Below are 17,624 nucleotides of genomic sequence, written 5' to 3'. Positions count from 1 at the left end.
TATCCCTGTCTTTGGCTCTGTTTGGTAGTTGAGGGGCTGGAGGCCCCAATGTTCTTAGGTTTGTATCGGGAGCGAGGTGAAGGAGCTGTGAGCTGTGGCGGGTCTACCTCCTCGCCTGCTGCTCCGAGACTGAGAACAAGGGGAGAGAGTCCCAGCCTGGACATCAGGAGTCCAGACTGCAAAGGGCCGGGAGAGCGTGAGGACTTTATAGCCCAGTGCTCGGAGAGGAATCTTCTTTGATGTTTAGCAGATGCCCATGAATGGAGCCCAGGGAGGAGGGCTGAACAGGGAGCCCTGATTTCAGACAAGTCGAGGTCTGCAGAGTCTCAAGGAGCCAGAGACAGCATCTGGGGAGCAGGTGCAGGGAGCTGCAGGCTGGGAGTTGGCTCTCGGAGCAGCCAGTCACCAGGATATAGGATCTTCCTGCTCGGGAGCCTCTGGGTAAGAGTGGATAGCCTCGGCAGAGCCTTCTGAGTCAGCAAGGAGAGCGTCCAGCCGACTCTCGGGAGCCTGGCAGAGGCTATTTCTCTCTTTAAGTGGCTGTCCTTTATAGCTGAGTCAGCTGGACACTTAACACGCCAATGGTGGGTGAGATCTTGGGTCTTCCAACTGCCCTCTTTCCCCCATCTTTGATATAGGTCATGTGACCGTCTGCCTATTGTCTCTTATATTTGAAAATAAAAGTGAGGTGACCCCTGGCTCCCTTGGCCTCCCTATGGCATCAAAATATTTGGATTTCCACAGCACTAGGATTGATGTTTTCTTGTTGTTGGAAAAAAAAAAAAATCTCTGGAGCCCGGTGCAAAGGAGATCAACCTTAAGCCAGATGGATCGGGTGCAATTGCTTGACTTCTCTGATTTAACAGATTTAGATGGTCATCTTCAGTTTTCACTGAGCCTCAGTCTTCCTCATCTGTGAATGGGGTCTCCCTTTCCTTCACATGTACACCTAGAGGCTCAGTACTAGGCAGCAGCTACTTGTCAGTAGCTTGTCACTGACACTTCTCAGTGTCCCTTTAAAATACAGCCCATCCCAGGACAGGATGAGGGCGACCAGACCCTGTCTTAGTGTTGAGAAGGTGACCTCCTCAGGAGTCAACCTCAGCCAAGCATGGGGTGGAATAAATACTCCAGCACGCTGTTCCTTGGGCCGGTCACCTCTGAAGCCCGTGTAGTAAGTACCATGATGCAGAGAGTTCCAGACTTTCCTAGGGGAAGTCTTCACGAGTGGCTGGCTCGATGGAGCACTGGCTACTGGTTGCTTCTTGTTCTGGTACTTCATATCCCAGCAGAGGTACTGCGGCATCAGCTCTGGGCAAACAGTGTAAGAAGAACTCTTAAGGAAGCATGTCTTATAAAGGTCAGGGTCCCAGCCTTTCGGTGGCCGCAGACTGTGACAGTTCCCAGTCATGTTCCAATGGTGGCCTTGACAGCAGCTTGCTGTGTGAATCATCATGTCAGGCAGACTTCATTTTCCTTCACCACAGCCTGTGAGGTCATCAATACCGTTACACCGTTTTACAGGCAGAGAGCCCAAGACATGGAAGGACCCCCATCTTCAGGTCCCGCAGCCCCAGGGAGCAGAGATAGCCTTTGTCTCTGGTCTTCTTGTACATCAAAGGTGTTTCTCCACACGAACTATGCACAGTTCTAAGGTGAGGCTCCAGAGACCCCATGTCAGTCACGCTAATTTCCCAGAATTCTTCTTGGGCACCGCAGCAGGATACTGGGACGGTTGCCGAAGCCTGTGCCCCACATTTTGACAGCGTCAGCTCTTATTGGCAGTCTATCAGGGGCGTGCGTGACCCAGTAGCTTGAACTTTTTTATGGAATGACTTGAGCAGAGCAATGGTGTACTGACACTCATTGCTAAGGGCAGCTGTGAAAGCCGGAAGCCCTGCCACTACATTGTTCTGTAAATATCACTGGGAATCAGCTCAGAGGCAGACATGAAGGAGTCCTCCTTGGTCTGAAGGAGGACATCACCCCCTGGGTAATTAGGCCAAGTTCTGCTGCACTGAAGATCCTGGCTAGGGATACTGCTAGCTGAAAGCTGTTCTCAGCCAATGAGCTACCTACAGTCAGAGACGTACTGGATTACACAAAGAGCCTCCCTGACCAGAGGTGGGGCGGGTTCAAGGTAGCTATTTTTAGACATCATCAGAAGGTCCTGCGAATGTTGGAAATCCAAGTAGCTTGAACTGGGTAGTTCTCAGAGCAAACTTAGGCACTCCGTCAGAAGCACCATGCACCCTGCTAACGCTGGCTAGGCTTTCACTTGCTTGGTGGCCCCAGTGATGTTTAGAGTTGTCCCCAATTTACAGACAGTGATCAGAGACTCAGAATGGACCTGAAGCTTGGCCAGTGTAGCAAAGGAATAAAAATCAGGGTGGAAAAATCTACACCACTACCCGTGCCTGCCTGTGTCGTGATTTTTGCAGGGAAACCCAAGCTGAGTCCACCTGTTACAATTGAGCCTGTCTCCCAGGACTGTGAGATTCACCGGTGTCATATGCTAGTGTCTGGCAGAGAAGCAGCTGACAAAGTCCATCCAAAGAGACATGAGTTTCCCAGACAAGCTGGAGATAGGCGTGGAAGGAAGTATCAATGAGCAGAAAAGCACAAAAGGAACAGGATCCTTCTTCTAACTCTCAGAGATGGGAATCTCCAGAGCTAACAGTCATGGGCAGAATTTATTACCCAGACTGGGATGTATTCGCTGGGTATTGAGATCTTCAGTTTTGTTGTGAATTCTGTAACGCCTCATCAAGGTAGAAGAGAGGGCAAAGGTCAGAGTAGCTACCAGGGGGAGGATGAAGAAGAAGCCCTAAGAAGGGGAGAGAGGAAGGGGTTTCAGGAGGGAAAATGAGTAGCAGTCATGGGATTTGAATTGCACCCGAGGGCAGTCAGCACCATGGACAGCCACCCGAGGAGGCTGAGGAAACTTCCTGCACAGCTCTCTGGACCTTCTCACCCCACATCCTGCAAGCATCCTCAGGCAGACACACTCTCTTGTGACCTCCTATAAAATCACAGTGTTCTCCACCAGCAGCTGGTCTGTCCCTTGGGGAAGAAAGCTAAACTGAACGGCACATTAGCAAACTCTGTGACAAATGTAATCTCACCAAGAAGATAGTCCATTTCTTGCTTCTTTTGTACCAAGCGTGAATCTGTGTGCCTTGGAGTCTGTGTCAAGGCAAGAAGGCAAAGCACCAACAGAGACTAGTCTAGCTCACCTCTGAATTTCTTCATTACCACAGGAGCAAACAACCTCCTCACGGGCCCACCAGGGTGGCGCTCAGGAAATAAATGCCCCCATAGGACCTTCTGATTGGAAGTGTTCTCTGTGAGTTCTCAAGGGATGCTGTGAATGGGGTCTCGTTTCTCCCTTCTTCACCCTTCCTGTAAAGGGTGTTCATGTCATCTGTGTTTGCCAAGAGCCAGCGACTTAGACGACACCTGAGTTGTTCATGGCTAATGCAGATCCCAGGTATGGGAGTCAAGGGTGATTTGGAGTCTGGGCAAAGGCAGCAGAGATGACATAAACCTTAGAGCCAGGAGACAGGAAAGGGAGTCAGGGGTCAGGGGTCAAGGGTCAGGGGAAGAAGAAGTCAGGCTGAAGCTGAGTCCTTGCAGAAGTGGAGATGTTCCAGCTGGGTATCAAAACCCGTTTCAAGCCACCTTCAGTTCCCAGAAGGCACCAGGACATCAGGATGCTGCTGTGCCTGTTACATCTGATCTGCATCCAGGCTTTCCTATGTCCAGTTCCTCTTGTTCAGATTTCCCCGGGTTCCTTGGTAGTGTCTCAAGTCTGGGTGTCCTTCCCTTCTCTACCAGGCAAAGGTTTATCTATAGTTTGAGGCCCCACAAAATGTCCTCTCTTCTGCAGTGTCTCCCAGGGTGTTCCAAAAAGCTGCCTCTGCTCTCTGCACTTCAGTTTCCACAAGTTCATAATGGAGACAGGAGGAAGCTGCTTCCAAGGAGGCATTTGCTGAATCTGGAAGTTGCTTCTGGCTGAATGATGGTCTCAACCCTCCTGAGAACAGGATTCTTTTCTTGTATCCTCTTCCTTGGCTCTCCCCCAAGGCTGAATCAACCCTGCTGGCATCCAACTGTTACCCCAGGATTGTGGCCTGGAAGACAGGCTGCACCTCCCGAGTCGAATCTACATGAGAGTACACAGTGCCCTGCTTCAGAATCTCCACACAGCACACTGCTGACGAGATGCTCAGCAGGCATCTCGGCTGGACATCTGGTCAGCTGTCTGCCTTCTCACCCACACCACCTCCATTCTAGTCTCAGGGGAAGCAGCCTTGAGGTTCATAATAAGGCTTGGCTTTTCTTTAGTTCTCCAATGGAAGGCTTCATGACTTGCACACCACACTGGAAACATCTCTGGGGGCCTTAAGAGCAGTGGTTCTCAGCATGTGGGTCACGACCCCCTTGGGGATGTAATGACCCTTTCCCGGGTGTGTGTGTCACATATCAGATATCCTGCATATCAGACAGTTCCATTGTGACTCATAACAGCAGCCAAATTACAGTTATAACGTAGCAATGAAAATGATTTTATGGTTGAGGGGTCACTCTAACAGGAGGGACTGTGTTAAAAGGGTCACAGCATTAGGAAGGTTGAGAATCAGTGACCTAGAGGGTGCACAATCCTTCAGTAGAAACAGCTCCATCTCCTTCTGGACATCACACAACACAAAGAAGCTTTACTCGGGCAGTACGGTGCTCCACCCGGAGCACCACAGAGATACGCAGACTAAGCAGGAGGATGTGTCCCTGCCTCTCAGTCCTCCCTACGTTTGTAAAGTCCACCTCACACAGGAGATCCCACCATCTGTGGGTGTCACACACCACGTCCAGTTGAGAACCCTTTGACTGAAGTACAATACCAGAGAACCTGAGGGTGGGGTGCAGCTCTCATTATCCAGTTAGCAAGACACAACGCCTAAATCTCTCCCACCAGCCCGGCTACATCCACAGTTGGCAGCCATGCCCTGTCAGTGTCTGTGATGCTTGAGGCTGTCTCCTCAGATGGCCGAAGTGCCACCATTATCAGCACTTGAATATCAGTACAAATGCGGTCAGGCCTGAGAATGGGCAATCTGCCATTTAGTTAGAACCACCGGTCAGAACCAAGCCTGCGGTGCTGGCTTTCTCCAACTGAGGTTTCCAACCTCTGAGCTTTGCCAACCGGACCTTCAGGCCTGAACCGAGGTGCAACCGTCACACTTGCAAATCTGTGGCAAGCTCAACCCTGTTCGCCGCAGGGCAAAGCTTGTACGATGCTACTACTGCCAAGGTCCAGGATCTCAAGCAATGGACTGCGATAGAGACACCCACCGAGAAGAAGCCCCACCCCTACAGCCAGGTGTGGAGCTGTAACCAAACACACCTCGCTGTGTTCTTGCCTCGCTGTATAGGGGATGGGAGCTTTGGAGTGACAGGCTGGAATGGCCGGTGGGCACCTTAAGGGTGTAGCCTAAGGTGTGCCTGGCATCTCAGGCCTGTCATCCTGGCGACTCTGGAGGCCGAGGCTTTGGGAAGGGCCGTGGGACAATGCCCACAGAGATGTCTCCTGCCCCTCCCCACACTTCCTCTCCTTGGTTTGCGAACTGCAGAGTTTTTTCAGCAAGGCTCGAGCTGGGAACGCTGATGGGCCCTGGAGATCTCTCAGAAGGGCAGGGAAGTCTGAACTGCAGAAGGCCCTCTACTGCTCATGGGCTTTGTGGCTAAGACAGGTTTCTCACCTCAGATGGGAGTGTCTAAAAGCAGTGTCTTGTGCTTCCCTCCCTTGCCCTCCCTCCTGTCTTACTGCCCCTCCCTCCCTCTGTCCCTCCCTCCCTCCCTCCTTTATTCTGTATTCTTTATTTATTACTCCTGGAGACTGACCCAGGGACCTCGCACATGACAGGCAAGCACTCTACCACTGAACTACACTCCCAGCACCCTCCCAGACCCTTAAACTTGTTTTGAGACTGGTTCTCACTATGTTGCCCAGGCTAGCCTCAAGTGACCCCTGTAGCCCAGGCTGTCTTTGACTTGGAAGCACCCCACCACCACCAGCAGCCTCCCCTGTAGCAGGAACGCCAGGCCTGTGCCAGGAGGCCTAGCTTGCCTCCTGCCTATTTCAGGGGTCACCATGAAGATGACATGAGCTAGTCTGAATCAGAAAGGAACAAGGGCTTCCTGCTCTTACGGTCTTGGCTACTACCTTGCCCTAGGTAGCGCAGACAGTTTTGTCTCAGAAAGAGATGGGCCAAGATGAGGTCCAGACTTAGTCGGGCAGAGGAGAGCAGGGGCAGAGGCTGAGTGGCTGGAGTGGTAGCTGGGGAGGGAGGCAAAGCCTTCTGTGGCCTTGGATTCATGGGGCTTCACAGAAGATGCCGGGCAGACACTGAGGGTGAGGCCATCAGGGACCCTCAGGCTAGGCAGCAGAGGGTTGAGAAGGACTCACGTACACCTTCGGGCAGACTCCTGGGCCAGCTGCAGCCGGTAGACGGAGAGGCGGTTGATGCCGCCACACACACTGCCCCGCTCTCCTTTGCACTCCATGTCACAGTCCGATTCGCTCACATTGGCTGCCTGGATTTTGTGGCCGCAGTAGCACTCGGCGCCGAACTCCAGCCCAGCATACAGGTAACCCCTGGGGGCAGGGGGTGGGGGGGAAGCTGCTGTCAGGCAGGGCAACAGCACCAGGGAGACCTCAGGGGACAGGAGGCATGGAGACCAAGGAGGCAGGAGAATGGGAGACTTCAGAACGGGGACAAAAGGGTAGAAGGCAGAGAGGGCAGGGATGGAGGAGGAATGGGGTTGTGCCTACTCCACAGGGTAGGACATTCTGCTGGGAGTCACAGAGGGTGAGGAGTCAGACCCCCAGGGATACAGAGAACATTCTGAGGACACCCAACAGCCTTCATCACAGCCTGATATGTTATATCCTCCATGTCCACACTGACACTCATAGTCACACAGAACACATGCACACGCTCATACATTCATAGATATGCATTCATACTGTCATTCATATACACATATTCACTCACGCACACATATGAATACAATCACACACAGACTCTTACATACTCAGGCATTCACAGATACACGCACACAGATTCACTCACACATATACTCACACATTCACACTCATATACACAATACACAGATACACTCATATATTCACTCACACACACACACCCATACAGCTACACACATACACACACAGCCAGACATTCACATACTATTACATACTCCTACATTCAGATACATACATACACACATACACTCATAATACAGTCACTCATACAATTCACTCATACACACACATTCACACATTCACTCATACACACTCCACACACAGATACACACACCCATAGAACTATGCACACATAAACATACACACATACACATGTATACACACACATATACACCCATACAGCTGCGCACACACACACACACATGCACATACATACTCATACATTCACAGATATTCATATACATATTCACTCACAATTCATTCACACACATACTTCAAACATATATATACACACACATACACACACAACTACACACATACACAGGCATAACCACACACACACACACACACACACTTCAAACATATATATATACACACACACACATACACTCATGACTATACACATACACAGCCATAACCACACACACACACACACACACACACACACACACACACACCACCACCACCACCACCACCACCCTCCTCTTCCACCTCTGAAGAACCCAACCTCCACCTTCCAGGGACCTCACCACCTCATTGCCAGGTCCCTTGGGAAGCGCTGGGGAAGGGGAGAGCCAGGGCACTTGGAGCCCTTTGGCTACGAAACCAAGCTCACATACCCAGCCAAGAAGAAAATTTCTTCCTCCAAACAAAGCAAAACAAAATTCCAGAGGCTGTAAGGATGTGCTATTTTTTTTCCTAGCCATGGAATCTTTTCCTAAAAAGGCCACTTGGTGGACACCGGTCTAAAAACACAGAAGGAGGCTATGGGCTCTGGCTGAGAATTCGGGGAAGGGAGAGCACTGCCAGCCTCCTGCCCACCGTGCTCCCAAAGCCATGAGGGCTCCTCAGAATGTCCCTTGACAGAGGAAATGCTGGTGGCAACAGCTGTCTCCCAGATCCTGATGTGATGCTAGGTAGATGGCCAGAGCCACCCAGGTTTATGGCTGCCCATTCCCTGGTGACTTGGTGACATTAGCCCTGCCCCATCCACCTGCTCCTCCTAGATGAAGCAAAAGCAGCTGACATGACCGGGCATCTTGGAACCTCACTTGCAGGACATGCCTCCATGTCCCTGACCCCATACTCCTGCTTCTCAGACATCTCTGGGGCCCTTCTCCACTGACAGAAGCAGCGTTTCCCAAGGAAAGTACACCATCAGTTCTGAAACAGAAGCAGCCTGGACCTCAGAGCCAGAAGGGATGAAGGCCGAGGAGGAGGAACATTGTTCTAGAGAAGGCTCAACAGCTTCCAGCCAGGGAAGGGGCTTGTATGTCAGCTGACCTCCTGGCTTGGGAGAACTGGAAGTCTACAGGGTGTCTGTAAACTGTGTTCTTTAAGAGGTGGAGTTTAAAACCAGGCATGATGGCACAGGCCTGCAATCCCTGTGACTCCAGAGCTCAAGGCAAGAGGACTGCCAAGACTTGTGATCACACAACCACCACATCTCAGAGACAGTTGTCCAGACTAATCTCACCCATGTAACCAGCTGGCCACGCACACCATACCTTACAAGCCTGCTCCTCGTCACACTCCATATAGCTGTACGGTCATACTCCCACTGCATGCATCTTTGTGCGCATACATGTATGTGCACAATATGCAGACACACATGTACACAAACATGTATATATACATTTATATGTGTGCACACAATGCTTATCTGCATACATGTGCACGCTCATCCATATGTACACACGTGTGCGCAAACATGTACATATGTATTTATATGTGCACACACATGCATGTGCAGACACATGCAGACACACGTACACAAACATATATACCTATATATGCATACACACATGCATGTGCACACACATGCATGTGCATACATATGCAGACACATGTGCACAAACATGCATATATACATTTTTATACGTGTGCACATACGTGCATACACACCAGTCAATCATTCTTGCAATCCTTTCTTTCTATATTCCCCTGTTTACTCTCTGACAAGTCAAGGCAAATGACATTATCGAAGGAACACCGCACAGAAAGGGTTGGAAGGGACATGTCTGGGGATACTGTGGCAGCGTTGGCGCACGGGGCACGGGACACTACCGTTCAGCACAGTTGTCCTGGCAACGGAAGACCGTCATCTTTTTGTAGTCGAAAAAGGACACGCCTCGCAGGGCCCGGCTCTGGGTGTCGTCCAGGTAGCAGCCGATGTACTTGGCTGTGGGGAAAGAGGAAGAGTCAGATATGCTTGAGGATAAAGCTGTGGGAGGCGGCCTATGTGCCCCTGGCTGTGTGGCTTTGCCAAGTGTGTAGCACCTGATTCTGTCCTCAGGGCACAAGCAAGAGATGGGAACTTCTGGGCCCTGGCCAATCAGGGCAGTGGGAACTGTGAGACTGTAGACCCTGGAGACAGTAGGGCACAGGGGGAGTTCCTTTCCCTGGACCATAGCCACGTTCAGGGTCTCCTGGTGACACTGAACACTGGGGCCACACCTGTAGCCCAGAAGGAGCCCTACTTCACCCAGGATAAGGCCTGTTTTAGTGACCGTGGAAGCTCTAGAACCTTCCACTCATTTACAGCCTGCCTCAAGCATCTCACTACACTTGGGACGGTTCAAGGTTCCGACCTCACTTCATACAGTTACTCCCCAGCTCTGGTGTACGGGGCTTAGATGGGTTGACTTTCCCGTGTTTTTCTTGGGGATGAAAACACCAATCAATGGCCAGAGTGGAATGTCTCACCAATGCTCTGTTACACTGTCCTGTGTGCTAGGTACAAGGGTCTGGATAGCAGAATAAGACACTGGCCATTCACGGAGCTGGGCTAAACACTTTACAGTTTGTCTCTGGGGGACTCAGGTGGATGCTTCCACCCAAGAAGCAGTTCATTCAAACGCGGTATCTAAGAGCTATGCAGTTGTTCACACTGTGAACCCTTGCCTTTGTGTCTAGCCGAAACTCATACACAGAGACAGCACCTTTCAGTTGTTGCAAAATCTCTTATTCTTTTCCTCGACGTTTCCCCAACATCTGGACACAAGTGCTTCACATCACACACATCAATTACTGAATCCTCAACCAAGACACTGTGAGGATATTATCTCTACTCTGTGGTCCAGAGAGGTTGCTATCTGCTCAGGGTAACACAGCTTGTATAAATAAAGCCAGAGCTGGACAGTCGTGCACACAGCCTGGCTCCAGATCCCTCTTCTGGATGTTCGGGATGTACCTGTACACAGAAAAGACCCGGTATTCTTCTGCTCTTACCGAGGCCTAGAAAGGAGAAGCTCAAGCTAAAAGCTGAATGAGGATTTGAATGCAGTTCTATGGGACCCACACTGGCTCTTTTTGCCCTTCCTTTGGAAGAGAAGGATCCAGCCAGGTCATGGGATTAAATGGCCTTCCCGGGGAGTCACCAGGAAAACCTCAATGACAGTTGACACTTCCTCTGCCTAGGAGGCTGCCCAGGTTAAATGAAAAGAGATCCTTTCACTGTCCTTATACTGGGGAGCAGGGCTTGCAGGAGGACCCCCCACGCATGGTTGTTGTCCACTCTGCTGGACACCGGTCTTCATCCTGGCAGCTTGGACTTCCTTCAGACAATAGCCGTGATGGCTCCTCGGAAGATCGTCTGGCTTCAAAGGGAGCACTGCTGCTCCAGCCCCACATGAGTCTGCCACTGGTGACAGCTCTGGAGGGTCCTGCTGGCCTTTGTTCTTGCTGGACATCCTAAATGCCTCCTGCCTCAGACAGAATCTTAGCTGCTAGGGTGCTGCGGGGCACAGGGCAGGGCCACCCACACGCTTCATTCTGGGCTTTTGCTAAAGGACTGAGCATCTGGGCCTTCGTTTATTTCTGTTTCTGGTTATAACTCAGGGCCCGAGACATACACAGTTATCACTTGACAATGGCCCATGGATCTGCTGAATCCACCCAGAAGGAGTGTCTCAGACAACCCAAGCCCAGCTCCCTCTTCTCCAAAGCTACCACTTCTGAGGCAGAACCTTGGGGTGGGGGAGATTTGTCCATTCTGCTCAAACACCAGGGTGGAGGATGAGAGAGAGGGAGAGGGAAGGGGAGGGGGAGGGGGAGGGGGAGGGGGAGGGGGAGGGGGAGGGGGAAGGGAGGGGAGGGGAGGGGGAGGGAAGGAGGGGGAGGGGCGAGGGAAGGAGGGAGAGGGGGAGGGGAGGGGGAAGGGGAGAGAGACAGAGAGAGAGAGAGCGAGAGAGAGCGAGACACGCGAGAGAGCGGAGACAGAGAGAGAGAGAGAGAGAGAGAGAGAGAGAGAGAGAGCGCGCACGCGCACGGGAGCGAGCTGGGGCTACAGTCAGGATTGAAGCACAAACCTGGACTTTTAGTTTGAAGTGACACTCTCCCTATGGCAGAGGCTCCTTTTTCAGTTTGTATGGTATGGTGTATGGGGTGGGGGGTATCGGGGATGGCACTCAGGGCTCTGGGAACCCAGGGGTCTATCTGAACTACTGAATGCAGTGTGACTCCATCTGGCCCTCCCCAAGCTAGTATTAAACTGAGATGTCCCACACAGTTTGCACACACATCTGTTGAAGGAACACCTGAGTGTCTACTCTCTTATCTGTCAAAGGGAGGGAGACACAGGTCCTTTGGATACACCGAACACTGGCATGTCACATACCATTCATTGCCCAGTGAGGTCAACATCAAGGAAGGACCTGGTGGCTCCTCCCTGCCAGCCTATTTGGCTCTTGTCCTTAGAATGTCATGGCACTGCCAAGTTTGAGCTCAGCCTTGTAACTGCCAACCACTGGGCCCTCCCCGGCCTCCTTCCTAGACAGAACCTCTCAGAGGCCAGGCAGGGCAGGTATGTGAGACAGGGACCTGCCACAGTGGGGGGATGTATGGCGGAGTTCACACAATCTACCAGCATCTCCAGGACCCCAGGGACCACTGAAATAGCTATGGATTTATCTCCAGTTCAGAATCCAGAGACACCAGATTCTTAAGCCCAATGCTTCAGAATACGACCTTGTGACAGACAGTCAGGAGGTGATGAGGCCAACTGGAGGGAGGAAGCCCCAAACCGACAGGGTTGATGGCCTTGTAAGAAGATGACCATGTGACCAAGAAGATGACCATGTGACCAAATGAAAAGAGGACACTGGACGGAGTGTGTGGCACCCATGGATGGAACAGACAAACCAATGAGCGCGGAGATGCGTGCATATATATTTACATATACAATGTATACACATATTGAGTGTATGCATGTTCACAGTATATGTGCACATGTGCATATGTTTCTATGTGTAAACATGTATGTATGTTTGTGGGTAAGGTGAATGTTCACATATGTGTGCATGTGCATGTACACACGTGTATGGGGTGAACACTTCCACACGTGTGTGCACACTGCAGCTAGCATGAGGCGTTGCTCCTTAGGTTTCTGCTGTGTTTCTTTCTTCCTGGTTAGATGGAGTCACGAAGCCACTCACTGGCTGTTGTGGGGTTGTGGGAAGTGAAGTGTGTGTCTGCAGCTCCAGGCAGGGCCTGGCTCTTGGTCTTACATGCCTACATCCAGCAGGGGACTGCCAGCTTGGGTGCGAGCCAGGCTTCAGTGTCAGGTCAGAAAAGCATTTTGATATTGGTAGTGCTGATCTAAGGTGCTGAACCTCAAATAAGTCAATCAACAGACAGGATGTGTTTTCCTAATGACCCCGCCTGCTTCTGCGTCTGCCTGCCAAGAGCCCAGAGCTTGGGACTACTTTGCTATATGTTCTTTTTTTTTTTTTTTAATTTGCAGTTCATAACACATGTGTATGGTCAACTGCTGGACTGTACCCAGGACTGAGAAGAAGGCACACATGCTTCGGAAGCCAATAACTCCACTTATCCGGCAATCTCTAACCAGGGCAAGCCGTTGCTATCTGAGTCCATTCTTACTATGTTCAATATGGACCAAAACCGGTCTCCAGTTCATGAAGCGGCGCTGGTTAGATAAAGCAATGAATTAATCTACATGGTCCAGCCCACAGCCGCCACTCAATGGTTAGCACCAGTGAGTTGTGCTAACTAACAACAGGGCAGCTACTAAGTGACAGCAGGAACCAGAGGGTGAGCCAGGCACGTGCACAGACAGATCTATTCTAAGCCACGACCAGGAAATAAACAGCAGCGAGCATGGAGCAGGCACTCAATAAACAGCGCTCTTACTGCCTACAGTCACAATGGCCATGGGATGGTCTCTCAGTATGCCACGGGGGTGAAGTCCAGCATCTCCAACGTGTTTGCAAAGTGCACCATTTGCATAGAACTCAGACCTCTCCTCCCTCTCCTGTTCAGCAGTTCTCTCTCTAAATGACTTTAGCCCCTAACGCAGTGTGAACCCTGGAATTACAAGGGGGAAAGCCAGTGTGTGTTCCTTACAAATGCATTCGTAGGTGTGTGTTTGTTTGTTTGTCTGTGGGCTGAATCCCTGGGTGTGAACCCTCAGCTATGGAGAGCTGACGGCATTTGATTCTCCCAACCCACAGGGACGTCATTATACAGATCCACTGTCACATGTGTGACATGTGACATGCATCTGATCAGACTTGGAAGCACCAGAGCACTGTAGCTGGACAAAGCTGAAATCGGGAAGTCCTCCGGCAGAGGGAGAGAGTCCCACATCCATCAACCCATTCTGCCACTCAGGCATCTGTTGGGTGCAGCTGAGCGAGCACCCGGCGCTGTCCCAGGTGCTGATGGGTTGAGCTGGCAAAGACTAGAATACCCCTGCCCTCTGGAGCACAGGGTGCAGAGACCCGGCTGTACACACGAAATGTCTTTGAATGGTGATGTGCATGGCTGCAGGGTCACGCTAGGGAGTGTGGCTGTGACCTACGCACCAGTTGGAACTGGTTAGGTCACTCAGAGGCTCCAAAAAGGAGCTATGCAGAGATGTGTGTGGGGAAAGAGGAAATAGGGTAAAGGACTGAGCTCCTGAGGCAAAGAAAGCAGGAAGATGGTCAGAACACAGCGGGGATGGAGTGAGAACACAGCAGGGATAGAGGGATGCAGTGTAGGAGGGAATCTGAGAATGTAAGAATCAAGCTGTCAGGGACTTCGGGGACTTTCAAGGACCCAGTGGTGTTTGGAGTGGCCAGAGGTGGAATCTGAGAGGAAACATGGGAAGAGCAGTGATTTCTCTAACAGACCAGCCTCGAGATGCCAAGAGAAGGCTGCTCCCTGAGTAGATCACAGACTGAACATGGCTAACTGCTGGTTCTGTCCCAGATGCATTGCCAGATCCTTGCCGGATCCATGTCTCTCTGGGCTCTCGGGTCTGCCTGGAAGGAAGATAGGTGTAGAAATTCAGGCATAGATCATGCCATTGTCCGGGCCACACAGATGACTAAAGTGAGGCTGGAATCCTAGGACAAGGCCCCCAGCCTGTTCTGTCTTCTTGTCTCTGTGAGCTCTGGATTCTCTCACAGGAAAGGATGGTAAGAGTCTCCTGGACAGCTTCTGAGCCAGGTTCAGGCTGGGACTGAGGCAGGGGCATCTGTCCCTGTCCCTCGAATGGGTCCCTCTGTGAATCCTGTGCCTTCCAGGTAGGGGTAAACCACCCAACATGGGTGCTGAAAATGGAACTCGGGTCCTCTGCAAGAACAGTATGCATCCGATGTCCGACCGGATGGACCATCTGTCCAGTCCCATTTGCTTGTTTGTGAGACGGTGTCTCCTAGCCTAGTCTGACCTCCAATTCTCTGTGCAGCTAGGAATGACCTTGAACTTCTGAGACTTGTTCTCACCTCTGCAGTGCTGGGGTTTCAGGTGTGCACTACCCAGCCTGGGGACCGAACCCCCCGGGGCTCGTGCATGCTGGGGAAGCACTCTATTAATTGAGATACACCCCTGACCCCCGCCCTCCACATCTGTTAAACAGGCATGAGCTCATGCATACCGTGTTCTAGCCTGTGGTATGTACCAGTAATCAGAATCTTTTTGGGTGTAAAAGGCTGAGAAAATGCCAGGCAATGGAATTTACCCTGGACAGTGTTAGTGCCTGGAGCATCAGCTCATTAATTAGCCCAGGCTAGCCTCTGACTCCTCCCTCCCCAGGACAGTGTTAGTATCTGGAGTACTGCCTCATTATATAGTCCAGGCTAGCCTCTAACTCCTCCCCTCCCCAGGACAGTGTTAATGTCTAGAGCACTGTCTCATTATATAGCCCAGGCTAGCCTTTGACTCCCCCGTCTCCGGGCAGTGTTAGTGCCCTGGGTGAAAACTCTTTAGCATGGCCTTAGCTCCACTTCACTAAATAGCTGCCAATAATCCTGGGCTCCCGGTGGTGTTTTTCCCCCCTCTTTGAGACAGTCTCATTATATAACACAGGCTAGCCTTTGACTCCTCCTAGCTCAGCCTCCCCTGGGCAGGGATGTCTGTATTCACCACCCTGCCCAGCTGCCTCCCTGTCTTTACAACAGGAGGGGTAGCAGGTCTGTTGAGCACTGTGGAGCTGATTCTGCCCACGTCAAGTGCTCACCACGGATCCTGGGACATTCAGGGCTCTGGAACACTGATTCTGGGGTTTCCGCGTGTTTAACAAGCAGTGGGATTATAAACCAGGGCAAGTGTGGGGTTCAGATGGAAGTTGCCAATTAAGGAGTTGCTATGTGACTCATTCATTACAGATGACAGGCCCAATTCCCTACATTCACGCGTGTCTGGAGCTCTGAGACCAGTCGGTGGCTGTTATTTCTACATTGGTGTCTGCATTTTTCCCTCAACACCCCGCAGGCTCTTACCTCTCTCTTCCTCCTTTTCCTTCTCTTTCTCCCGAACAGCCCTCCCCTTGAGGGCTCGGCTCCAGGCTCCTCCGTAGTCGCCCAGCTTGGCTCTCTCGCTGCTATCCTTGCCTTTGAACGTGGGTCCGTACCTGCGTGCGATGCTGGAGGCCTCCACGGTGTCCCGGAAACCTCTGCCCAGGTGCAAGTCACCCAGGAAAGGCAGCTCGGCTCCTTCTGCCGGGCTCCCCGCTACTGCGGGGCTGGCCTGGCTCTGAGGTACCGCGGGCTGGCCCACGAAACCCGAGTGCAGGAAGACGAGGCTCCCGGCGGTCAGGTAGATAGCCAGCAGGGTAAAGAAGCGCACGGGCTTCCTGCGGAAATACCGGAAACACCGCTGGAACCTGAACCAGAGCTTGGCCATAGCAGGATCATTCCGGACTCGCTCAGGGCTGGCTGGGTGGCTGGCTGGGTGGCTGGCTGGGTGGCTGGCTGGGTGGCTGGCTGGCTGGGTGGCTGGCTGGCTGGGTGGCTGGCTGGGAAGGGGCGTGGAGGGCGTGGCTTCTCAGGACTCCGCAGGAATGAAACCGCTTGGAGCTCTGATCCTTCCACAGAGACACTGTAGCAGGAAAGCAAGCCAGTGCCTGGCTGAGCCCAGAGGTGACAAGGACAAAGGTTGCTGGAATCCCAACGTCAAAGTGAGCTGCCTCGGGCCAAGAGAGGGGATTTACAGGACGTGGTCTCCATCCCCCACATCTTGTTCCTCACCCAGAGTGTGGCTAAAGAACTCTGGTGACAGGGATGGGGGAGGGATCCCCGCGGCTGCAATGTCACTCTGACCCCTTCTCAGCCCCTTGGGCTGTGGAGCTTGGTTACTCCACTGACAGCTTTGATGCTGGGCTGTGCTCTACCTCCAACAGGTGACCAAGCTGTGTGCCACCTTCTGGGGTCATGTGCTGGAAGGACTCCATCTGGTCAAGCTTCAGGCCACTGGGCTACCACCTGTAAAACATCGGACACAATCATGAGGGCCCCCCCCCACCAAAGCCCAGAACGGAAAGAGCTCCTGAGCATCCCTCAAGGGGGTGTGCGGAGGCTCAGAGAGGGCTGCAGGTGCCTTGAGAGCAGGCCTGCGTGGGTTCCAGGAGCACAGAACCCTGCCTTCACTCTCTTCCACACTGGAATTGGGACGCTTCAATTACTGGGCTGGAGTTTGGGGTTTGTATAGGATCTGCACACAGCTTCCTGTGGGTTTCCAAACATCTCACATGGCCTAGAACACCTAATACAATCTCAGTGCTCAGGAGCTGTTACAAAGTACTTAAAAAATAATGACAAAAAAGAACTTTAATGTATATTTAGTATGGGCCCAGTGGGTGCGTGTGTGTGTGTGTGTGTATGTGTCTCTGGTATGTATGTGCGTGTATTTGTGTGTCTGTGTCTGTGGTATGTATCTGCTTGTATGTATGTATTAGTGTGTCTCTGGTATATACATGTGTGTGTCTATATTTATGTGTCTATATTTGTGTGTCTCTGGTATGTGTATGTATGTATGTATGAATCGGTGTGTATATATGTATATATTTGTATGTATGATTCAGTGTGTATATATGTATATATGTATGTATGTGTCTCTCTGTGTGTATCTCTGT

The 17,624-nt window shown here is 51.7% G+C and overlaps 1 protein-coding gene across 1 annotated transcript in view; it reads right to left on the bottom strand.

Moving 5' to 3' along the window:
* Wscd2 (WSC domain containing 2) overlaps window positions 1-17,624 on the bottom strand; it is a 92,652-nt gene that overhangs the window by 24,218 nt on the left and 50,810 nt on the right. The window contains exons 2-5 of the mRNA XM_076922428.1: window positions 16,884-16,974; window positions 15,994-16,591; window positions 9,332-9,446; window positions 6,471-6,655 (exon numbers count right to left, since the gene is read on the bottom strand). Coding sequence (XP_076778543.1) covers window positions 6,471-6,655; window positions 9,332-9,446; window positions 15,994-16,396 — 703 coding nt within the window. The 5' untranslated portion in view covers window positions 16,397-16,591; window positions 16,884-16,974. The remainder of the gene's footprint in view (window positions 1-6,470; window positions 6,656-9,331; window positions 9,447-15,993; window positions 16,592-16,883; window positions 16,975-17,624) is intronic.

The sequence above is a fragment of the Arvicanthis niloticus genome, chromosome 24 (assembly GCF_011762505.2).
Source record: "Arvicanthis niloticus isolate mArvNil1 chromosome 24, mArvNil1.pat.X, whole genome shotgun sequence".
NCBI lineage: Eukaryota > Metazoa > Chordata > Mammalia > Rodentia > Muridae > Arvicanthis > Arvicanthis niloticus.
This window is presented reverse-complemented; position numbering and strand designations above follow the sequence as displayed.